Below are 23,485 nucleotides of genomic sequence, written 5' to 3' on the forward strand. Positions count from 1 at the left end.
GAAAAGGAAAAAGTATTTTTCAAATAAGAAAGGAAGAGTGTATCAAAAGATATTTTTTTTTAAAAATTAGTTGAATATAATCTGAAACAAGACAACAATGTTTATATAAATGTAAATCGTTTTATTAAGAGTAAAATGATAAGTTTAAAGTTAAATCATTGTTAAATATTAAGAAAAATATTATCATTTTTATTGATCAAATAAAAAGTGTATCACATAAATTAAAACTCTGGGATTATAGGTTAAATTAGATATTGTGATTAAAATTGTCATGTCTCAATTTAAAGATGAGGACCATGAGTTAAGTTTGTGATATTCTATATTAAAATTTCACAAATAGTATCTTCTTATTGACAAAAATGTACATACTAATATCACTAAGCTAGGTTGATACCATAAATATCAAAGCATTTACAAAATAATTAAAATGTTTAAAAAATAAATCATCAATTATGTTAAACTATACGACACAAGTTGGAAATAAAACTGAAAGTAAGAAATCTAGAGTATTTCATTATTAAAATTCAAAATTTTATGGCAAAAAAAAAAAAAAGGTATTCGGTAATTAATCTATAATTTATAATATATTAAAAGTGTGAAGACCCTTAAAAAAGTGATTTGAACTTTTTGCCTTTCATTAAAAGTCTCCGCAATAGACAAAATTATCTTTTAACACTTTTGTATTAAATTATTATTAATATATTGAAAGAATTTTAAATTTATAAAATTCATTAAATTTGTTTTTTTCTCTCGAATTTTGCTAGGATTAGAATCTTTATCATATATTTTATGACTCCTTACCATATATTTTAGGATTCCTTAATTATTAGTTCTACTCTTATGCAAAACCAAAACCAACTCAAACTAAACTTTCACTCAAACCAATTAAAATTTGTTTTTTGAAAAGTTGTCCAAATATTAATAGTAAAAGTTTTCCAGATATAATATTGTATGTGTGATGTTTAACTAGGATTTTTTTAAAAAAAATATTTTTAAGGACTTCTATTTTGTACTTTCTTTTTTTAAATCAAAGTTGGTTTAGGATTTAAAAAAAAATAAAAAATCAACATTGTACATTATTTAGGTCTTTAATTAATTAAATTTTAGGCAAGAAATTAGAATATTTAACAATTCGGAATTGATTAGAATTCTATCTTATATAAAAAGAACGTCCACAATTCTATAAATAATATTTTCGATCAAACTTTACAAGAAATATAAAGATTCAGTTTTTTCTACTTTTAGATTTCTTCTTATTTTTATTTTGATTCAAGTTATATTCTTGCGTTCATTATTTTTATTCTTTTTGTCTTCCTTTATTTTGTGTAGCTAAGAGTTTTTAAGACATGTTAACTACTTGAAATTTTAAAATTGTTGAGGCTTTTTATACTCATCGTTGTGTTATGAGATTTTCAAGTTACTTTTATTTTTGTCTTTATTTTAACAGGTTCCAAAATTACTGTACGCAGAGAAAAAAAAAATTTATGTATAAATTTTTCTATCCATTGAAATCTTGATAATATTCATGATTAAAGAGCTAAATTTGATTGTGATTTGAGTTAAGTTTTTAATTTTTTAGTACAATTCTGAAGTTTACCATAAATAAATTATTTTCTATTCTTGATAAACAATTGTTAATTGAGTTTTTTTTTTAAATGCAGAATCTTGATATATCTTATGATCAAAAAGACAAATTTGCTTGTAATTTGAGGTAAGTTTTCTAAAATTTTAGTATGTTCTTAAAATTTACAATGATAAATTATTTTTTGATAGACAATTGCTAATTGAAAAGTTTTTTTGGTGAAATATTGATAGTATCTTTAATTGAAGACATTCCGTCACAAGAAATTGGTTAGTCATTCTAATCCTTTAGGAAGTCTTGCTTAAAATTTAATCATATGGAACTATTAACTGTGAATCAATTATTTAATAATTGACTATAACGATTGTTTTTTTTTTTTTAACAAATTATATCATTTAAATAGATATAATGTTACTTGCTAATACTTTTGCCCTTTCATATATAGTTTGATTGACGTGACAGACACGTGCAAAACACGTACACTAAACTAGTTAGTAGAAAATCATATCATGAGTAATTGATCATGTCAAAATGAAAACTAAGAAATTAAAGTTTTTAAGGAATAATGCAATTCATTGTTCTCATTTTGGGAGCTAAAATTGAGATGAAAATTAAAAATTTAGTAAATTAATATGAATTAATGTACTCAATTAGCATATTATAATATGATATAATTTATATTTTTTTAATATTATTCGCATCGCATGAGTATTAATACTAATTTTTTTTTAAAAAAGTTAATAGACTATATTATCAAACTTTTTTTGGTCCCACCAATAATTCCATCTATAAATTAATTCAAACCTCTTTCACATTCAAGAATCATTTGCCTTATTCAGTCAAAAACATTTTAGAAATTTTCTTTTTGTGATTAAAATCGCCATGAATTACAACAAACTGCATATTTTCTTTCAAAAATTCCAATTTGGGGATGTTTTATCAACACCTTTTTCAAATTTCTTTGTCATGAGAGCTTTATTAATGAAAATCATAAGAATGATACACAATTAATTGATAGGGAAATCAATGATGATACTGCAAATGCTAGTAATATAGCAGTTCAAAAGCATTTTCAAGAAGTTCGACACGTCAAAGGCGCTTGAGATTATCAAGTACAAGTATTTGTCCTGATTTTTTGGCCCTATTTAATAATTTATTTTAGAAAAAATGATCTTTGTTGCCCATCGAATGAGACAGGAGTATGAGACATTTCAATAATTTTACCTACTCAATTGGTTGCAAATTTTGCTTCATAGTTGCTCAATTCCATCAGTAATATGTTGAAGTGTTTCGAACTCTTGCCTCATAAGCAAAACTAAAATATACGTACGTTATGACTAACTTATGTATGATAGGAAACAAATGTCATTTTTAAAAAAGATTTTGTTAAGCGGAATTAAAAATTCAAGATCACCATATGACATTTTTTTTTTCTTCAATTTTAAAAGCATATATGCATATGTAGTGTGAAACCATATAGTATAAATAGTTTTTCTGTTCTTCTTTTTTTATTTTTCTCTTAGGTTGTTTGTAGCTATTGATAATTATTATTGTAGCACAATTTTGTCTAATAAGGTGATGAATTTGATCATTGTACAGTTAGAGCTATGCAGATTTCGGTTCAAATTGTTAATCCGAACCAATAATTTGTTTATTAAGTTAACGGGTCGATTATTTTAATTGTCGGGTTTGTAATTTCTGTTATTGGATTTTTGGTTCGGGCCATGATTTAATTGTTTTTTAAATCGGGCCATTCGATAACCCGATTAAATTTACCGGTGGGCTGCTAGTGGCTTATCCCATACCCACTGGCCCAAGTCCACCAATTCTCTCTCTCTATATATGTATCGTATTCACAATAGGAATCGGGTATCAGGGGTTTATGGCTTTTATTCACTATTTCACATTTTCAGTTTTTCACGCCTCTCACCTCTCGGTCTCTCTCTCTATACTCGCATTAAAAAATCTAGAGACAAAAAGTTGTTGTTGACAAGAACAAGATCGAAGGTCAAAGCTTCTATTGTTGGCTTGTTGCGCTCACAGGTAACAATTTTTGCTCCATCTCATTTGCATGTTCAATTTCTGCTGCTGCTGTTGTTGATAGTCTTCTGCTTTATCTTCAATTTCTGTCTAATCATGTATACATAGTGTAACTTTCCGTCCGCCCTACCTGGATGTCAATGGAATTGAAAGGGACGATTTCATGAAAGGGACGTTATATTGCTACTAGGTCTCAATATAATAGCAATATTAAAAAAGAAAAGTGATGTACTAGTGACCTTTTTCTTTGACTAAAAGTAAGTTGCACGGATTAATTTTATTCTACCTAATAACTTTGGTTAATGGTTAAACTATAGTTTAACAGTGTCATTTGCCTACTTTGTTTGTTGGGTTAAAGGAGCAGTAATAGTAAGGGCAAATGCTCGATTGATTGTTTTGCTGTATGTGGAAGAGATTTGATTGTATTTACCTCAACAAAGATTAGTTTTCAACTTCTGCTTCCTTGTGATCCTAGATATGGAGAATCAAAAGTGAGTTTGTCAAGTTCTGTTTATGATCCTCTAGGAATCAGTAAATCGTGCCGATGTTTCATCTTTGAATGTCCGAGTGAGAAGGAAAGATATGATTCACGTCTTGCATTTATACTTTATGGTGACACTACTTTTATGTTAAAAATGAGCCTTGTGTTGGAAGTAGAACACTTCCTTTGAATTTTGTGATACATGTATTCTTTTGTTTATGAACTAAGGATCAGAGTGCAACCTTTAGTAGTAGTATTAGATTTTATGTACATGTTGGACGAAAACATCTAAGTATCTATGTAGTTTTTAACACTTATGCAAGTCAAATTGGAAGAAGTAAATTGAGAGCTCTGACATTTAGTACTATTTACATTCCTGAACAGGTTAGCTTCAATGTAGAGATTAAAGCATCGCCTGTATTGGACTAATAGCTGTCCTGAAGCTGAAACATGCACTGTTTATGTTATTCGTTGTGTGTGTCTTATTTGTGGTGCTCTTTGACTTTGATCAGTTATTTGTGAGTTCAATTTTTTATTTTGATGTGATGGGTTTGCTGTTTTTTTACTTTTGTAGTATGGATTGTGTGAATTTTTGTGAGTTTAGCTAAACGTGATTGATTGTACTGCTTGTTTGGTTTGTTGGTCTATTGTATTTGATTTTCTTGAGTTAGTGGCGGAGTTGGAATTTACTGAATTAATGTGAATTTTGAAGTCAGTAACAGTAAGCGTAAGTCACTGCTTATATGCTGATTTTCTTTGGGGAATCTAAATTTAGGTGAAGTTTGAAATCCCAGCAACTCATATGATTTAGAGGCTTTCAAGCAGATAGTTATATTTTCCATTTTCCGTAGGTTGATTATGTTAGACAATCTTGGTTTGATATTCAGTACTGATCTTTAATTTTATTATAATCAGGTCATTTTAGTTTGATTTCCGCTAAGTATCTCATTATGTTCTTTAGTACTCTTAGTACTTGTCAAGTCATGGGTTAGCTTGGGGTCACTTGTGACTCTAAGCACTGTGTTACGACTAGGGGTTAGTCTCGAGTCGTGACATGACCTACTGGGGACGAGTTCAGTCCATGTACCAAACAACTCAGACATCGAGTAGCTGTTATCCTTATGCCAAACCAAGTGTTATACCATCCTTATTCCAACGTCCCACCCTTATACTCCCTGAATTTCACTAATTTTGTGATGATGACCTTTACCGGTTCATCTCACAATATAAATTCATGTCACAACTTATATAATTAAAATATGAGATAATAAAGTCATACTTGCGTTTCAAATAAATCTTTTTTCACAATCTCATTTTAGGTGATTAAACTACTTGCAATATTATCCAACAATTTGATATACACATCATATATTGCAACAAGTATTCAAAGAGGTAGTTAACATTTATCCATAAACTAAATTGAGTCTTTAATTCACTCATTACTTACTCCTTTTCTACCAACAATAATATTGGGGATCGAATAACTTATTAAAACAAGTAACACATGTTACTTTAGGATAAACTTCGAACTATCAATATATGGGACACACATACTCCTCCGATCTATCCTTCATTTACTTCCAAGTTTTCATCCCAACTCCATGACCTTTACCCATTATCACTGTAGACTCATAATTTTAACCCTCCCAAAGTCAAATCAACTCAATCCACTCACCTTACCATACACCCCACCCCATTTAATAACTCCTCCACATAAAAAATACCGACCCTAATAACTCCAATACAAGGGAGGAGGAACAGAAAAATGAGATGGGGAAATTGAATAGAAAAACAGTAGAAAAAAGAGAAGAAAATAGATTGGTCACGCCGGTCTTCGGCAAAATTTCATTGGAAAATGAAATACAATAGACTCTCCGACCAAACCCACCTCGTCCAGTTTCCTTATCCAACGAAAGCCACCAGAAAGCAACAAAAACCACCCGACTAGTCCCCTTTACCTATTTGCCAGTGAAATTCATCAAAACAAGATCAAAACACTCGTTCGCGTAAAACTAGGTGTCAGTTTTGCACTATTTTGCAATTTTGGCTTGAATTAGTGAAATAGGAGCGGGTGTGGACATAAATCGAGTTTGTTTGATATTGGGTTGTATTGAGGCTTGAATTAAGGTCTTCAGGTGCGAGATCATTTTCTAATCGTATAAATTGGCATACTAAAAGGTTTAAATTGAGGTCCAATTCTTCTCGTTTCCCCTTTTTATTTCATTATTGATGATATTCGATGCATTGGATTGAACATTGTTTGTTGTTTAATCCTTGTTAGTGATGAATAGTTGCTTGTGTTGATTCGTTGTTGGTTTCCTTGGTTATGGATTGTGTGATGAAATAATATCTCATTTGAGAATTAAAATCAGTTATTCGGGGCGGGAATTGAAAATTGATAAAAGTGAATATTGGTTTGTTTTGATTCATGATGGTCCTTTAATTCGGAATAAATATCGATTTTGTTGAACTCCGTAGTATCATGTTTAGATCAAGAATTGATTGGCAAGTCTTAGGTTTACCACCTACCACCGGCAACTGATGTTAGGTAACTCTATTTGCGAAGGCTAGAGCAGATAGGAAGAAATCACCTAGTGCGTTTGTCTTCGCTAGGATTTAAACTTGTGACCTCGTGGTTCTCACCCGTTTCATTGATCACTAGTTCACAACCTCAAGTCATGATAGACTTTTCTTTTATTACTTACAATTTCATAGGAAAAGCAAGTGCTTTGGGAAGCTTGATGCATAAAAAAGAGACGAAACTCTGCATCACGCATTACGCAAAGCGTGAAGCAATGCAAGTGCATCATTGAAGTTAAGCACAATTTAAAAGGAAAAGACTAAATAAAGCATCCAAATAGTAAAACAGAACTAAAAAAGACCACAATAACTATATAATCAACAATTAAGACAATATATATAAGCAAAAGCTTAAATTAAACATGGTTTGATCACCGAAATACCTATTGCGAAACAGACCAACAAAAAAACACAGACCACAATAGCAAAACAGTTCAATGAAATAGCAAAATAAATCAAACAAAAGAAGAACAACCAAAATCTAAATTGACAAGGTTTTAGCATCTAATTCTTTTTCTTCTAAAGCAGTGAAGAAGAAGAAGTTGCAACAGTGGACTTGAAGTTAACCCTAGAGAATTTCAGCAGTGGTAGTTGCAACAGTACTTTTTTTTTCATTTAAATTGACCCTAAATATTAAATCAACATGAAACGACAAACAAATCACTAAATTAAAATATATATTAAACACAACTTCTATCTAATTGAAAAGAAAAGAAAGTGACAAAACACATCCAGTTACTGATACTCAATACCCATATAACAAACCCTATATAGAAACTTCACAAAAAATCGAATTTTGAACAAAATTAAATAGCATTACAGGTTTTTCGTTGAAACTAAAAGATAAAAGAGTGGAGAAAATACGTGTATTGATGGTATCGGTACAAGAAATTTGATAAACGCTGGCACCTTTCAAGGTTTTTTTTTGTTCGTTTGGTACTTAGGTTGTTGGGTTCAGTTCCCACTTTATGGAAAAAAAACAAGGAAATTAATCAAATTACTACTATTATACTTTAGGTTTCCTCCATTAGTTAATTCAATGTAAGATTTTTGAATTTTATAATTTTAACTAGTATAAATCATTAAAAATGTTATTTATTAATTTAAAAGAATTAATATACTTACATTGTAACACATTAATATATTTTAAATTAATTAAGAAATATTAAATATAAAATAAAGACTCTCATTTGAAAAAATACAAGTTTTTTGAAAAAAATAGTAAATACTCTTTTAAAAAATATCTTTTTTTTTCCCCAAAAAACTTGTATTTACTATTTTTACCAAAAAACTTGTATTTTTTCAAATGAGTCTTTATTCTTTTAAAGTAATAAATAACATTTTTAATGATTTATTTTTTAACATTTCCGTGCATTGCGCGGATACCTATACTAGTTAAAATTCAAAAATCTTACATTGAATTAACTAACGGAGAAAACCTAGAGGAGAAAACCTAGAGTATAATAGTAGTACTTTGATTAATTTCCTTGTTTCTTTTCCATAAAGTAGGAACTGAACCCAACTACCTAAGTACTAAACGAACAATAAAAACCCTTGAAAGGTGCCAACATTTATCGAATTTCTTGTACCGCCACCATCGATACACGTAATTTCTCTGTTCTATCTTTTAATTTCAATGGAAAACCTGTAATTCTATTTAGTTTTGTTCAAGATTCAATTCTTTTTTGTGAAGTTTCTATATGGGGTTTGTTATATGGGTATTAAGTATCTGTAAGTGGATGTGTTTCACTGTCTTTTCAAATAGATGGAAGTTGTGCTTAATATATATTTTAATTTTGTGATTTCTTTGTCTCTTCATGTTGATTTTATATTTAAGGTCAATTTTTAATGGAAAAAAAGAGTTTACTTATGCGACTACCACTGCTGACATTTTCTAGGGTTAAGTCCACTGTTGCAACTTTTTCTTCTTCTTCACTGCTTTAGAAGAAAAAGAATTAGATGCTGAAACCTTATCAATTTAAATTTTGTTTGGTTTATTTTGCTATTTCATTGAACTATTTTGCTATTGTGGTCTGTGTATTTTTGCTGGTCTGTTTCGCAGTAGGTGTTTCGGTCATCAAACCTGTGATTTTGGTGTTTAATTTAAACTTTTGCTTATATATATTGTCTTTATTGTTGATTATATAGTTTTTGTGGTCTTTTTAGTTCTGTCTTACTGTTTGAATGCTTTATTTAGTCTTTTCCTTTTAAATTGTGCTTTACTTCAGTGATGCACTTGCATTGCTTCGCGTAATGTGTGATGCGGAGTCTTGTCGCTTTTTTCTGCATCAAGCTTCCCGAAACACTTGCTTTTCCTATGAAATTATAAGTAATAAAAGAAAAGTCTATCATGACTCGAGGTTGTGAACTAGTGATCAATCAAGCGGGTGAGAACCACGAGGTTTCAAGTTTAAATCCTAGTGAAGACAAAAGCACTAGGTGATTTCTTCCTATCTGTTCTAGCCTTCGCAAATAGAGTTACCTAACATTTGGTGGTAGGTAGTAGGTATCCTATGGAATTAGTCGAGGTGCGCGAAATCTGTCTCAGACATCATAACAAATAAAGAGTTCTTGTCTCTCCTAGTGTGCCCACACAAGCACCTCATTTTCTCAACTCTTATCTTTTGAATGTGAGAATTCTTAACTAGTCAATGCTCTGCCCTAGTACAAATTGATAGAATGATATGATTGGTAGAAAAAGAAAAGATGCGATATTTACATTCCTTTCCTAAGGGGTTTTAGGGAATCTATATCCTTGTCCTATGGAATTGCGTAAGTAAAATAAAAAAGCTTCTATCTTTATGTTGGGGCATCTGTGCGTCTCCGCTTCACATGTCCGAATGGCCACTCCCACGTTGGTTTGGATATCTTTATCTCTACTAGTATATCCACCTCAATATCCGCATTTCTGTAATATAGAGAGTCGTTAACTGGCCAACACTCAGTCTCGTAGAAATTACAACAATAACATCCTAGTGTAATCCCACAAGTAAAGTTTGGGGAGGGTAGAATATATGTAGACCTCACCTCTACCTCGTAAAGGTAGAGGGGCTGTTTTCGATACACCTTCAGCTTAACTGGTACCCTTCCAATATTCTAAAAAAAAGGGATACAAATGATATGAAATTTACATCCCTTTCCTAAGGAATTTTTGAAAATTTGTATGCCTGATGGAATCGCAAGTGAAAAAGAAACAAAATTCAATTTCTATATGGGGCATGTGCACATCTCCTTTTCACATGCCTGAATCACCACTCCACATATCGACTTCAATGTCTTCATTTCCAAACTCTCATCTTTCGAACATGACAATGCTTAATTGGCCAACACTCCGCTCCATACAAATTGATAGAATGGTATTGTGGTTAGAAAAAGAAAAGCCGAAACTACATTCCTTTCTTAAGGGATGTTAGGAAATTTGTGTGTCTTTTCTCATGGAATTGTAGGAAATTTATAGTCCTTTATTATGGGATTTTACCGTTTCTATTATTTGATCTAGTGACCAGCAAAACAACGTTGCTTTCAATTTTCCATGACGAAGATTTAACATGTATGTATTGGATATAGGTTGAGAGTTTCAAGAAATAAATTTGTGGTGTCACATATGCTATATAACTTAATAACTTATATGCCATTGCCGTTGAACTTGTCTTTCTTTTGCATTAGTGTTTTTATTTGCAGCAAAAGATTTTGAACAGAAAAGCAGTTTTTCCTAGAAACGTTTTTGTGTGTCTTCAACATAGTTTTTCTGTTTGTCCTGTCCATGCATTTTGTAGTAATATTTTTTTAAAAAAACTTGGTAAAAACCGTGCTAGAGGGCTTGGACCTTTAGCTAAGGAATCTGGGGAATGGTTCTTGCTACAAAAATGACATATTGAAATTCTTGTCTGATGCGTTCAATGTTCATAATATTAGCTGTAACTGGGAGTTCCACCAAATTCCTTGCCATAATAGTTTTTTGTTTTTCAAATTTTTGAATCTAGTAGCACAAAGATGACTCTATCAGAGGAGGAGCTCTCAAAACTTTTCAGAGTTCGTAGGACACTGATGGAAATGTTGTCGGATAGGGGCTATCTTGTTGGAGATTTTGAGATTAATATGTCTAAGCAACAGTTCCTTCAGAAGTTTGGCGAGAACATGAAGAGAGAAGACCTTGTAATTCAGAAAGGCAAACGTAACAACAGTTCTGATCAGGTGTGTTCTTTCAATTTCATTTCTTTGGTAGTTTTAGTTATGTTTACTATCAGTTTATTTATACTGCTTTTTTTTGTCAAATATTTTAATCTCCGATGTCTTATCCAAAGAAGATCTTTCCTTAAATTGATGAAATAGTCGGTGTTTATTTTATTTCTCCAGCAACAAATTTGATCTTTTTCCAGGTTTTATGACGTAAGTTACTCATTTTCTGAATAATCTGTTAGTACCGTATGTCGCTTCATTAATTCAGTATATACCTGAGGATTTCATAATTTTTTTCTACATGTCTCAGCTGTTTCCTTGGTTCAATGATTCCAGATATATGTGTTCTTTCCCGAGGAGCCAAAAGTTGGTGTTAAGACAATGAAAACTTATACAGAACGCATGAAGAAAGAAGATGTCTTCCAAGCAATTTTGATTGTACAACAAAATTTGACTCCCTTTGCTCGTACCTGCATAAGTGAAATATCTACAAAGTTCCACTTGGAGGTTTTCCAGGTGATCACGATACTATTTCTACTATTAGCTTGTTCTTATTACTTGAATAAAGGATTGCAATTGTTATGAAATAGTTGTAGAGCTTAGTTTATTCTTTGTCTTGTGATCAACTTATTTTTGGTATATTTGTTATTTGGTTTCTTTGATTTTGGTCCAACTACTTTTCATGTGGGCATCTGACACTACTCATGTAGTAGGACCAACAAAATCAGAGAGACAGTTTCGATACCATTTACATTTTGATAGTGGGCTATCTTTGTATCAAAATAGCGTTGTGATGATGCCACTTCACGTTACCCTAGCTATGTGTTCTGAATGAGAAGCTTGTCCTGTGACATTTCTTGTAGTTAGTGTTGTTCTTATTCTTTGGGTGGGGGGGTGGGGGGAGACACTATAGTCATTTGTTTCATTTAGGTAAGTTTTTGAAATTCATTAGGCTTCCAATTTGCTGTTGTGTCGCACGACTAATGTCGCGTACAATACACCCTTCTAGTGGGGTCCTTCCCCGAACTTTGCGCATAGCGGGAGTTTTAGTGCACTAGGCTGCCCGTTTTTGCATGGCTAATGCTATTGGGTAGAAATCTGTGGCCTGTATGCTTAAAGTGGTTGCAGCTCATTATGAAAAAGATATATTGGCATTGCAAATGGTTTATATGATTAAAATGTAGGATCAGATTATGTTACATAATTGTGAATTGCATACGGTCGATGCACCTTAATAAAAGTCTTTAATTTCTGTCCGAACTTGGAAAAATTTATCTCTTACCCTTCTTTCAACATTGATATTGGAGTTTCATCAGATCAAGATCTGTGCCAAACAAGAGTCCTTCGTGATGACTAGTTCTTAGTCAACTTTTCGGGGTGGGGATGGGGGTGGAGGGATATTGGTGTATATACCATCATGCTTCAAAGCTGAAAACATCAGATTTCTCGGACACTTTAAGAAAAGATACTTGATAGTATTCTCCAGTTGCAGCAGACCCTGTATCTGCTTAGAGGTCCTTCCTATTTGATGACATATTCAAGTTTCAGAAGGATAGATGCTCAGGTTTTCTCTAGAGTTGGAGTAAAATTGGAAGGACCAATTGTCAAGTATAATAATCTACTTAGAATAAAATTGCAAAGACCAATTGTCAAGTATAAGAATCTATGTCCTACTATCTTTAAGCATATCCAAACTGCTTACAGCCATTTGAGGTTGCCAAGTTTGCGTTACTGCCAGAAAGCAGTGAAAAGGAGAGGCAGTTCAGGGATGAGACTGCTAAGGGCTGCCTAGCCCCCCTCATCTGATAGTGAATTCAGCGAATTCCAACTCATACTTAAAATGATAATCGAATCCAAAGCACCTTTTCAAGTATATAATTAGCTTATATGTTACCATTATGGATTAAACCAACATAGACAACTTGTACTTGACTTCCTAAGCCACAAGACAATGGCTTAAGATTATTGTACGTTATATGAATAAATCAGCATTCTGTTCCAAATGACTTCACATATTTGAAAATAATATTTATTGCGAATGATTCTGCAACTTTATGTGATTCGAAGCTGGTATGGAATTTTTGTAGAGAATGATACTGCTAGCACTTTCACTCTTATAAAGGGTTATTTGGTATTCCTCTAGGGCCGAGTCTTCTTTTATTTGTTTGATTTGGAAAATCGTGGAGCTCGCTTGGCTTCTATTATGGATATTTAGATTTTTTTTTTGAGATAAAGTAACTTTGAATTCACACAAAATATTCATATTCCAAAAAATAATGAATTGGAAACTTACATCCCACAAAGTGGTGGGCACATCCCTTAAAGGTACTTTTACAAGTTTCCTATGAAGTCAACTAATTCTACTGCCTCCCCTACCAATTCTTGTTTGCACCAAAAAAATATAAGGCTAATACATTTTATCTTGATCCTCTGAATGTTGACTCTTTGCCCTTCAAAGCACCTATCATTTCTTTCTTTCCCCAAAGTCCATCAAAAACATGCTGGTATAGTCTTCCACCCATCTGTTGTTTTTCCCATCTGTTGTTCTCCCTCTGTTTCCTATTCCTGTCCAGTTTTCTAGAAGTTCCAAGGCCGTCTTAGGCATCACCCAGTTGATTCCAAATGCATAAAAACATGTTCCACAAACTTGTGGCAGTGCTACAATGCAGGAATAGATGATTGCTCGCTTTAACTTCCTGCTCACACATGAAGCATCTTGAGTATATCTCCCATCCTCTTTTTTGTAGTGCCTCATGAGTGAGACAAGCTTTCTGACACGCTTGACACGCTAGCCAACTGAAGCATGAAACTTTTGGAGGACTTTTGATCTTCCAAATTGCTTTCTAGGGCCATATGTCGGTCACCGTGTGATTAAAGTTAAGCTCCAGTAGCAAGACTTTACTATGAACAAGCCTTTACTATGTAGTTTCCAGTTTGGCATATCCGACCTCCTAAAATAACCTAGAATGCATTCAGGGTTTATAGTAGGTTTGCTACTTCTCCGATTTCCTAATCATTAAGTGTTCTCCTGAATATTAAATTCCATCCCTGTTGACTCCATAACTGTGAAACAGTAGAACTTCTTTGCAAGCTCAAAATGTACAGATGTGGAAAAACATTTCTCAAGCTATCTTCACCTACCCAATTATCATTCCAGAAATCAGTTTTCAATCCATTGCCCACCCTGATAGAGATATTGTTTTTGAATTGTGGCCCGAGCCTTCTTACTGGCTTCCACACACTACACCCAAAAGTACAAACAACCTCCTCAGTTGTTCACTGGTTGAGAAGGCCATATTTTCTGCTATATATCTTCTCCACAATGTCTATGCTAAATCTTTATAACCATTTTTGTAGAAGGCTATTGTTTTGATTGCTAAGGTTCTTCAATCCAAGGCCTCCCTGATATCTGCTAAGAGTAAGAGTATCCTATTTCACCAAATTGTAGCCTTTCTTTTCCTTATTTCCTTGCCAAATGAAGGATCTTCTCAGTTTATTGATCTTCTTTTCAATGCTTTTGGGAATAGGGAGTAGGCTCATCATGTAGGTAGGGAGATCATCAAGCACTGATTTAATTAAGGTCAACCTCTCGCCGAGGGATAAGTAGTGGCTCTTCCACCTTGACAATTTTTTTTCACATTTCTCTGTCACCTCATTCCACACCTCCAGCTCTTTGTTTTTTGTACCTAGTGGTATTCCCAAATACTTTGTTGGTAACGAACCAACTTGACATCCCAAATTCTCAGCCAAACAGTGAGGCTGGTTGATAGGCAACCAGTTGACATGGAGTCCTGAGATGCCTTCAAAAATTGTTAGGACTGCCTTACCGCTGAGGGATAAGTATTGGCTCTTCCACCTTGACAATTTTTTTTCACATTTCTCTGTCACCTCATTCCACACCTCGAGCTCTTTGTTTTTTGCACCTAGTGGCATTCCCAAATACTTTTTTTACAACGAACCAACTTGACTTCCCAAATTCTCAGCCAGACAGTATAAGTTGTCAGACAGTATAAGTTGTCAGGCTGGTTGATAGGAAAAAGCTGACTTTTCAACCAGTTGACATGGAGTCCTGAGATGCCTTCAAAAATTGTTAGGACTGCCTTAAATGTCTGATTTATAGCAACTCTGCCTCACAGAAAATAAGAGCATCATTTGCATAAAATAGATGTGAAATTACTAGATTTTCTCCCCCTCCAGTTTGGGGACTAAAACCTTTTATCCAGCCATTTGTCTTTGCTTTCCTGAACATATGATTGAGACCCTCCATAGTAATCAGGAACAAAAAAGGAGACATAGTATTTCCTTGCATGAGACCTCTATATAATTGGAAAAAACCTTCAGCCTTACCATTAATAATGAGGGATTTTACATTCGAAATGCAAAACCTGATCCAGCTGATCCATGTACTACCAAAGCCCATGTCTTCTAGAATTTTAAGAAAGGAAATTCCAATTGACATGATCATAAGCTTTCTCAATATCTAGCTTGCACAAAATTCCTGGTTTCTTTTATTTCACCCGGGAATCTACCAACTTATTGGCCAATAGTGATGCGTCCATTATCTGCCTACCTCTCAGAAAAGCCATTTGATGCTCATCCACCAGCTTTTCTATCATTGTCTTTAGCCTTTCAGTTAAAAACTTAGAGATGATTTTGCAGACTCCACCTATTAAGTTGATCGGTGTAAAGTCCCTTAACTCCACCGCTCCAAGCTTCTTTGGGATTAAAACTATGAAAGTGGCATTAAAGGATTTCTTAAATACACTCCTTTGGTGGATGTTTTGAATGGTTTGCATCAAATCTTCTTTCGGGATGTCCCAACAAGACTTAAAGAAACACATTGTAAAACCATCAGGACCAGGCGCTTTATCTCCATCAGAGTGCTATAAGACATGTAGTACCTCTGTCTCTGAAGCCATTCATTTTCTTCCATAGTTATTGTTGGGCAGCCTCCCAAATGAGACTCTGGTCTCCAAGGTTCAGGTTCCGAGTATAGATTGGAGTAGAAATCTATCATGGCCTCTTTGATGTCTTTTGGCTCATGTATCTCCTCCCCACTTACCATCAACCTGTCAATTGTACTAAATCTCCTGTGAGCTGTTGCAACTCTTTGGAAGAACCTGGTGATTTTATCTCCTTGTTTCAACCAAAAAGTTCTGGAATTTTGTCTCCAGCTGGGGTTCTTCATGCTTTGCCGGAACTTCTAATTCCACTAGTATTGTTTCTCTTGTCATCACCTCATCATCAGAGAGATTCCTATCTTCTTGTGGCTTTATCAAGTTCAGATAGCTCCTCCAGCAAGCTTTTTTTCCTGTTAGCTAAATCAGAGAAAGTCTTTTTGCTTCATTCCTTCAACTTTTGCTTTAGTAGTTTCAGTTTTACCCCTACCCTGTAGTCAGGGCAGCCTTCAACTCTAAAGCTACTCTACCATTCCTGCACCAACTCCTTGAAACCCTCTACTTTGAGCCACCAATTCTCAAACTTGAAGTAGGGATGTCTGTTCCCAGTCCCCACATTCAAGGAGATTAGTACAGTGATCTGATGCTCTCATGGGCAGAGTTCTCTGCCTGATACTTGAAGTTTTCTTTCCACGCAATAGAGTATACGAATCTGTCTAACCTTGCAGCACTTCGATGGTTGATTCCACTGAACCATGTAAAATTTCAACCAACTAAAACAGGATCGTGTAATTCCAGATCTTCTATCCATCTAGAGAAGTCAGTCATGACATTCGTGATTCTGTTGCATCCCGTTCTCTCCGCCGTGTGTCTAACTGTATTGTAGTTCCCCCCTGTGACCCATTGATCACCGCACAGTTCTTTCATTGCAGCTACTTCTTCCCAACATTCTAGTTTTTCACTTCTAGAATGAGGTGCATATACCCCAGTGAAAAACCAGCAAAACGAGTCTTGAGTAGACTCAAACCTATATGTTGTTGAGAAAGTACCTTCCTCCACTTTTGTGCCCACTCACATTTTGCTATCCCACATAATTAGTATGCCCCCCTTACTGCCTTCTGCTTCCATGTAGCCACATCTCATTCTTCTACATGGCCATGACTGGTACGCCACCCCTTCAACTCCCTTATTCACCTTTGTCTCTCTTGGAGACAAACTATGTCTGCTTTCCAATTATTTAAACATGTCTTAACAAGATTCCTATTTGTAGTGTTGTTAAGACCCCTCACGTTCCATGTCAGAAGTTTGATCTTCATCTAAACATTGAACTTGGATTTTCCCCCCTGCTTCTTACCCTCAGACTGGACTGCAAATTCTTGAGTTCATTTTTGCTTATGCCTCTGTTTTTGGGAGTTGCAGTGTTTTTTCCTTGATCCTTGTTGTCAAGTGCCACTTTCTTTCTCATCAATTCTCATGAGAAGATCCATTGTCTCCTCCTCAAAACCTACGAACGCTACTCCGTAAGTATTGCTTAATTCTAGTATATGAGAGTTTACCCAACTTGGCGCTTCTGTCTCAAACACTTCCTGCTCAGAAACATTCTGCGTGGCCACTGGTTCAGCATCATGTATTTGCTGTGTCTGTAGCTCTGTTTCTCTCCTTTCGTATTGACTCGGTATCGGGGATTCTTTTCCATTGTTCTGCACCATCTCGCATGTCTGCATGTGCGAGATACCCTCAGATGTAGGTTCTTCCATCCTTGTGTTGCTCGTTACCTTCTCAGGAGAAAGTTCCCAGGACTTGTAATCTTCGATGAACTGAACTGACAGTTCCCTTGTTTGAGGCCCAAATTCCCATCTGAATTAAAAATTGGCCGACCTTTCTAGCAATCCTGGATTTATCTCCACTGGTCCCACTCTGTTCACGTGGTAAAACACGTGCTTTTGACCTCCTCCCCTGCTCCTGTACTCTATTCGTACCTTCTCACACCTCTTTACCCAATGGTTCTAGTTGAAGCGACTGTTGGGTAAAAACTATAGGTATATTCTCTTCTCTGGCACACTCTCACTGGGATTTCTGCCCAGATTTGCATTACGAAGATAATCCCACCGTTCTCCATTTTCGCCTCCTTTGGAATGCTATTACCGCCGCTGTGAACCCTGATTATAGCCCATTTGAGATGGTTACGCAGGTTGGTTTCTTCTTCTGTTTCAATCCACCCCCCACATAGATCTCCCATAGCTTTGAAGACCCTCTGATTCCACAGATGCAGAGGAAATCCTACTGTCTTGACCCAAGTTGAATCAACATTTTCTTGCTCTTGAACTGTTCCACCATTGGAGTTTAACAGGGGCTTGCATCCAGCTCCAATCCCCTCTCATAACTTGTTCAGCTGTTTCTTTCGATGCAAACTCAAATAGGAATAGATCCCGTCCCATCTCATAAATATTGAGTCCGTGTGCTTGCTTCCATAAGTTATTGGACCATCTTCTCACTTCAGATAGAATGGTTGTTGCATTAAATTCACCTACCAGACTTATCTTTAAAATCTCGTTTTTTGTTAAATGGGGGTCTTTAATGCTAACAAATCCTCCTCCTTTCATTGCAACACCTTCATTTACTCCCTTCCCGTCTCTCTTTTCCCATTTAAAACTTCTGGTCGCCTCTGCATAAGGAATTTTACTATCTGTTAGCCTGTACTCCTCTATATTATTCTTCAGCCTATGGTCTTTTATAAGCCTCTCCACTTTTCCTGCAATCTCTAACCATCCAGAATTGAAGGTCAGCTCTGGAATAATAAGGACTGATCTCCTTCCACCCCTCAAAGCTGATGTATCTGCCAAATTTGTTGAAATTCCGAGCGCAGAAGATCTCAGCTAGGTCTTCTGATTTCTTCCATCTGCGTACTATGTTTCCTTTTGTTAGATGCCTCTTTCAGTGTCTGCACTAGCCATTCCATTGTCCTTTTGTTGAAGGTTGTCCTTGTGATAGTACTTCTGCTTCTTTCTGTCCACTCATACCACACACCAGTTGTCCCTGAAATCTTCTCAACATCAAAGGATTTAAACCCTACCGCGAAATAGATGGTGTTATCCATCATTCACAATGGAGAGTTTTCTGGAAGCAGGGAGAGAAGAAAACAAGGGGAAGAAAGGAGATTCCAGTGGTCAGAAGGACCACCGGAGGGGGACCGGAGGGGGAGGAGAGAGGGAGTGTCAGGAAAATTCAAACTTCCATTGGGAATAGTGCCTGGGAGTTTTTTTGAAACAGGACGTTGTATTCTATGGACACAGTCAACAATTCTTTGGTTGCATAAAGCTTTGAGCAATTAGGAATGAGGAATGAACTTCCACAATCCAAATGCATATGGTACGATAATTCTTCATAACATCCAAAAGTTAGATAGTTATATATTGGGTCTTAGAATGCTTAATCTTCTTAATCATTTAGATGTATCATTACTTTTTCAGGAGGCAGAGTTGTTGGTAAACATAAAAAATCATGTTCTAATTCCTGAGCACCAGCCACTTACTCCTGAGGAAAAGAAGACCTTGTTGGAAAGATACACTGTGAAAGAAACACAGGTTCGTAATTGTAATGTCATTGCACTTCGTAAATCTTTCACGTCATATGATACACTAACAGACCAGGTGACGTGTTGCGTGCATAATGTTGAAGGCATAATTATAGACACCTAGTGGGGTGAAAGAATGGAGTAACTAGAAATGACTAATTTGGTAATTAGTTTAATGGTTTTGTATCCCCCTTCAATCCATTACGGCAATGAGTTTGTTGGAAAGGATACAATTGAAGATGCAAAAAGAAAAAAGAAGATGAGCAACATGCTTCATTGTTGTATTGAAGCTGAAATCGTCTCGTTCCCCTAGTAGTATAGAAAAATTTAACCATTTATCATCAAAATCTAGGATCGAGTAGCTATATGTTGATGTTAATATATTTTTTACGGCTGGGCTTTTATTATGAATTGGGGTTTGGTTAAGGGGAAATTTTGTAAGGAACTTGGGTCCAATTGAGAGGTTTGCACAGATATATCTATGGGAAAAACCTACCTTGCATGCATTATTGATCATCACAGCCATGGCCTTGTCTGATCATTTTGTTCCCATGGTCATCTTTGATTACCCTGCCATTGATTATCATTGTCAATTTTCTATCTAATTGAATGCCTACTATTTTTTTCTGCTGAAACAGCTTCCCCGGATTCAGATCACCGATCCAATTGCTAGATATTATGGGCTAAAACGTGGTCAAGTCGTGAAAATTATCAGACCAAGTGAGACTGCAGGCCGTTATGTTACTTATCGATATGTGGTTTGAACTAGTTTTTTGATGTTTTCACCAGCTCAAATGTAAGAAGTGGACAGAACAGTCGAGTAGTAGTTGTTTGTTGTTCCCCCTCTCCCCGCCCTAAAAAGCGGTTGAGAATCTCCAGAACCGTGCATATAAGAGACAAATCGTATCAACTATATCGATGCTGGTTCAATATGAGCTTTTGAAATTGGAATAAATTGTTACAACTTCTATGGATTTACACAACTATTATATAAAGAATGATTGCAGTTGGTTGCTATCGTTAAAAGACTGATCCACATCAACAAGTGATCTGCTAAGGTTTAAAGTAAACAGATCTAAAAAGACACCTCATAAAGTATGCAGTCTTATGTGTAGACATCCGGATGTAACTTTTACGTTTAATTTAATGACGGCTAAATTAGAATTACATAAACTGATGAATGGGTTATGGACAGATGTAGGGTTTTCTTCCTGAGATTTCTTGTTAGAAAGAGCGGTTCATGTCTTGATTTGGAAGAACAATAATCACAAGAGAATCATCATGGTGCTCATGAATTTAAATTTTCGTGAGTCGGTTGTTGAGTTTTCACATTCGATTTACCTGCAAATCAGTATACCAAACCAGATTAGATTTAAATAAATAGACAAGTAAATAAGCAATTTGAAATAAGAACACGGAGATTTATCCTGGTTCGGAACACTAATGTGGTGCCTACTTCTAATCCCTTGGGTTTCAAAGTTTCCTTAGATCTTTCCAAAGTGGAGCCCGAGTACAATGGTGGTAAACAAGTTCTGAAGACTTATTTTGTTTTTCAGATCCTGTGACAGAACCTTAATTTGTATTAGAAAGTTGACTCGATCTTATTCTTTGTATAACAATTGTAAACTAAGAGTACAAAATTTTGTGAGACTGAGATTGAGATACTCTAGGATTCTTTCTTGAAGTTGCGTAAGTGCTTCGATTTTTAGCCTTTTTCTTTTATACTTGTCAACTGATTTGGCCTCATTTCTTCATGAAGAAACCCAAGAGATTTCTTCTCCATCAAGGATTTGAAATGATTTCTTGATTGAGGGAGTTTGCACCTTATGCTATGTTCATATCAGAGTTCATACATGGTGCAGTCTTTCTTTTTTCACGGCATACAAGTCCATATCAGATATGTCCGTGAAAATTGTTCAATCACTATTAGTTTTCTTATCTAGCGAGATTTTCTAATTGATGTGGATACTCTTTGTGAGATCTCGTGAGATACTTTCCATCATTTAGAGATTTGGATGGATACTTCTTGCCTTGTGGTTGACAATTTGTCCATCAGTGAGAGATTATTATTGTCCTAATGTCCAATTATTAGTTTGTCATTATTAAAACATAAAACGTAAATATGAAAGGCTAACAATCTCCCCCTCTTTGATAATAACAAACAAGCATTACACATTAGTTGACCTCCCTGTTAAAGTTGTCGGCTAGCTCCCCTGACTTTGTCTTTATATATTCAGTTGAATTCTCTGTTACGATAGTCGACTAGCTCCCCCTATCTTGCTGATGAACTGATGTGATATCTTTCTCCCTCTTTTGACATAATCAAAAAGATCAAAAGAAAACAAAACAAAGCAGTCACTTGCAAAATAATGAGATATATAAATTTAGAAGTGAAAACAAACTGTCTACTTGATGTATATCCACATTTGGAAAGAAAAAAAAAAATGAGAGTGCAGATTTTTTGACAAATAAAAAACACAGATATATAAGAGATTTGTTGGTATTTATAATTATAGAGGCAATTAGGAAAATGAAAATTTTGCTCTTGAAAGACTTAAAGTTGTATAGCTTATGAACTAGCTTCCAATTACAATAGCAAATCGTTGGGCATAAAAAACATAATAAATATTTAGTCATCATAATTTGGGCGTCTTTAATCGTTAAATATAAATTTAATTATTATTCTAAATCACAAATTACAAATTTGGGGGTAAATAATATATGTATATTTATTTTTACTTTTATCTATATCTTGATTATTCAACCAAGCTATACCTAATAACATTATTGTAGAAGGGGGGGAAATAACATCACCCACTAGGCAGCTAAGCTAATATAATGTGTGTATCAAATTTTGTTAAATCAGAACAGTTTTTTTTTTTTTGGTAAAACAGAAGTGCATTAAATAAAAAGACGTCGAGTTGTGCCTAATCCGGCTCAGTTACAAAAATAGAGGTTCCATGCCCCTGAGAGTTCCAAACTTTCCCAACAACAAAAGATGGTGGTGAGGCAAAAACTTGGTTTCCTCCAAAACAGTCCTGCACAGCTTCATGCCTTGCGAGTACATCAGCAACCTTGTTTTGTTCCCTGTAGCAATGCTGCACTGTTGGTCGTCCCAGATTTCTTATCAATGATCTGCAGTCAACAATTAAGTGGTCATATATATATAGGGTTACCTTTTGACAATATTTGAATTACTTCTTCAGAATCAATATTGATAGTAATAGGAGAAAGGTTCTGCTGGTGAGCCAATTTTAAACCTTCCCTTAGAGCCATAAGCTCCATATGGTTATTAGAGGCGTACATTAGAGGTGTACATGAAGCTTTGGTATTAGGATTTTTGCCCAGACTTTTTTACCAAATTTTAAGTTTTACTTTTTCTTGTAAGGAAATATTTTTACTTTTCCTAAAAGTATAATATAAAACATTTTCATATTTGGCAAACCTCTTTCTAAGGTTTTGAGCATTTATAAATAGATGACCTCTTTTCTCATATCAATAACATAATATAATAGTCTTTAAAGAGTTTTGTTTAGGAGGAGATTTTCTCTTAATAGATTTTAAGTTTTTTTATTTAGTTTTCAATATGTAGGCTTCTTGGCCAATCATATCAAATAATATGTGTTTTTATTACAAATTTTTTTATCGCTTGATTTATCGTCTCATAGTTTGCAACTAATAGCTTCCGCATGACGCCCTCTCAATTTCGAACCCAACAAGTGGTATCAGAGCTTACGGTTCAATGGTCCAATGGTGTGGTGAGACGAGATTAAACAGGTTCAAAGCGGTTTCAAAATCAAGCTGCAACAATTTAGGCGATAATAAAGATTTTTGTCGAACTACATGTGGAGAACAAGTTTCAACCATATTTTTAACACTCCTGCTACTGCATCTTTAAAAATAAAAATAAAATATTACTTTTAAACCAATTTTTAACCATGATATTTTAAACCTTATTTTTAACCATGACAAGCAGCAGTTATGAAGATTATATCAAGAATGAAGTTCATGCACGTGATATGAAGAGAGGACGGATCAAATGAAGAAAATCAAGCCAAAAAGGAGAGATTTGTTAGGATTTTTTGCCCCGATTTTCTTACCAAATTTTAAGTTTTACTTTTTCTTGTAAGGAAATAAAAGTAACTATAAAT

The 23,485-nt window shown here is 34.6% G+C and overlaps 1 protein-coding gene across 4 annotated transcripts; it reads left to right on the plus strand.

Moving 5' to 3' along the window:
* The first annotated feature begins 3,438 nt into the window (after positions 1-3,438).
* Positions 3,439-20,360, plus strand: LOC107850397 (DNA-directed RNA polymerases II and IV subunit 5A). 4 transcript variants are annotated; one of them, XM_016694887.2, is made up of 5 exons: positions 3,442-3,625; positions 10,667-10,877; positions 11,199-11,378; positions 19,231-19,344; positions 19,973-20,360. In XM_016694887.2, the coding sequence occupies exons 2-5, from the start codon at positions 10,677-10,679 to the stop codon at positions 20,096-20,098; spliced, it is 621 nt and encodes a 206-aa protein (XP_016550373.1). In that variant the 5' UTR covers positions 3,442-3,625; positions 10,667-10,676; the 3' UTR covers positions 20,099-20,360. The 4 variants fall into 4 exon arrangements, with proteins under 4 accessions (XP_016550376.1, XP_047256600.1, XP_016550373.1 ...); XM_016694888.2 differs by having other exon boundaries at positions 10,670-10,877; XM_016694890.2 differs by lacking the exon at positions 19,231-19,344 and having other exon boundaries at positions 3,439-3,625.
* The last annotated feature ends 3,125 nt before the right edge of the window (positions 20,361-23,485 follow it).

Source organism: Capsicum annuum, chromosome 12 (genome assembly GCF_002878395.1).
Source record: "Capsicum annuum cultivar UCD-10X-F1 chromosome 12, UCD10Xv1.1, whole genome shotgun sequence".
In the NCBI taxonomy this organism is placed as follows: Eukaryota; Viridiplantae; Streptophyta; class Magnoliopsida; order Solanales; family Solanaceae; genus Capsicum; species Capsicum annuum.

Coding starts and splice junctions, on each gene's coding strand:
- LOC107850397 (XM_016694887.2), top strand. CDS start 10,677: ATGACTCTATCAGAGGAGGAGCTCTCAAAACTTTTCAGAGTTCGTAGG. Junction 11,379..19,230: donor TCCACTTGGAGGTTTTCCAG/GTGATCACGATA, acceptor TTACTTTTTCAG/GAGGCAGAGTTGTTGGTAAA. Junction 19,345..19,972: donor ACACTGTGAAAGAAACACAG/GTTCGTAATTGT, acceptor CTGCTGAAACAG/CTTCCCCGGATTCAGATCAC.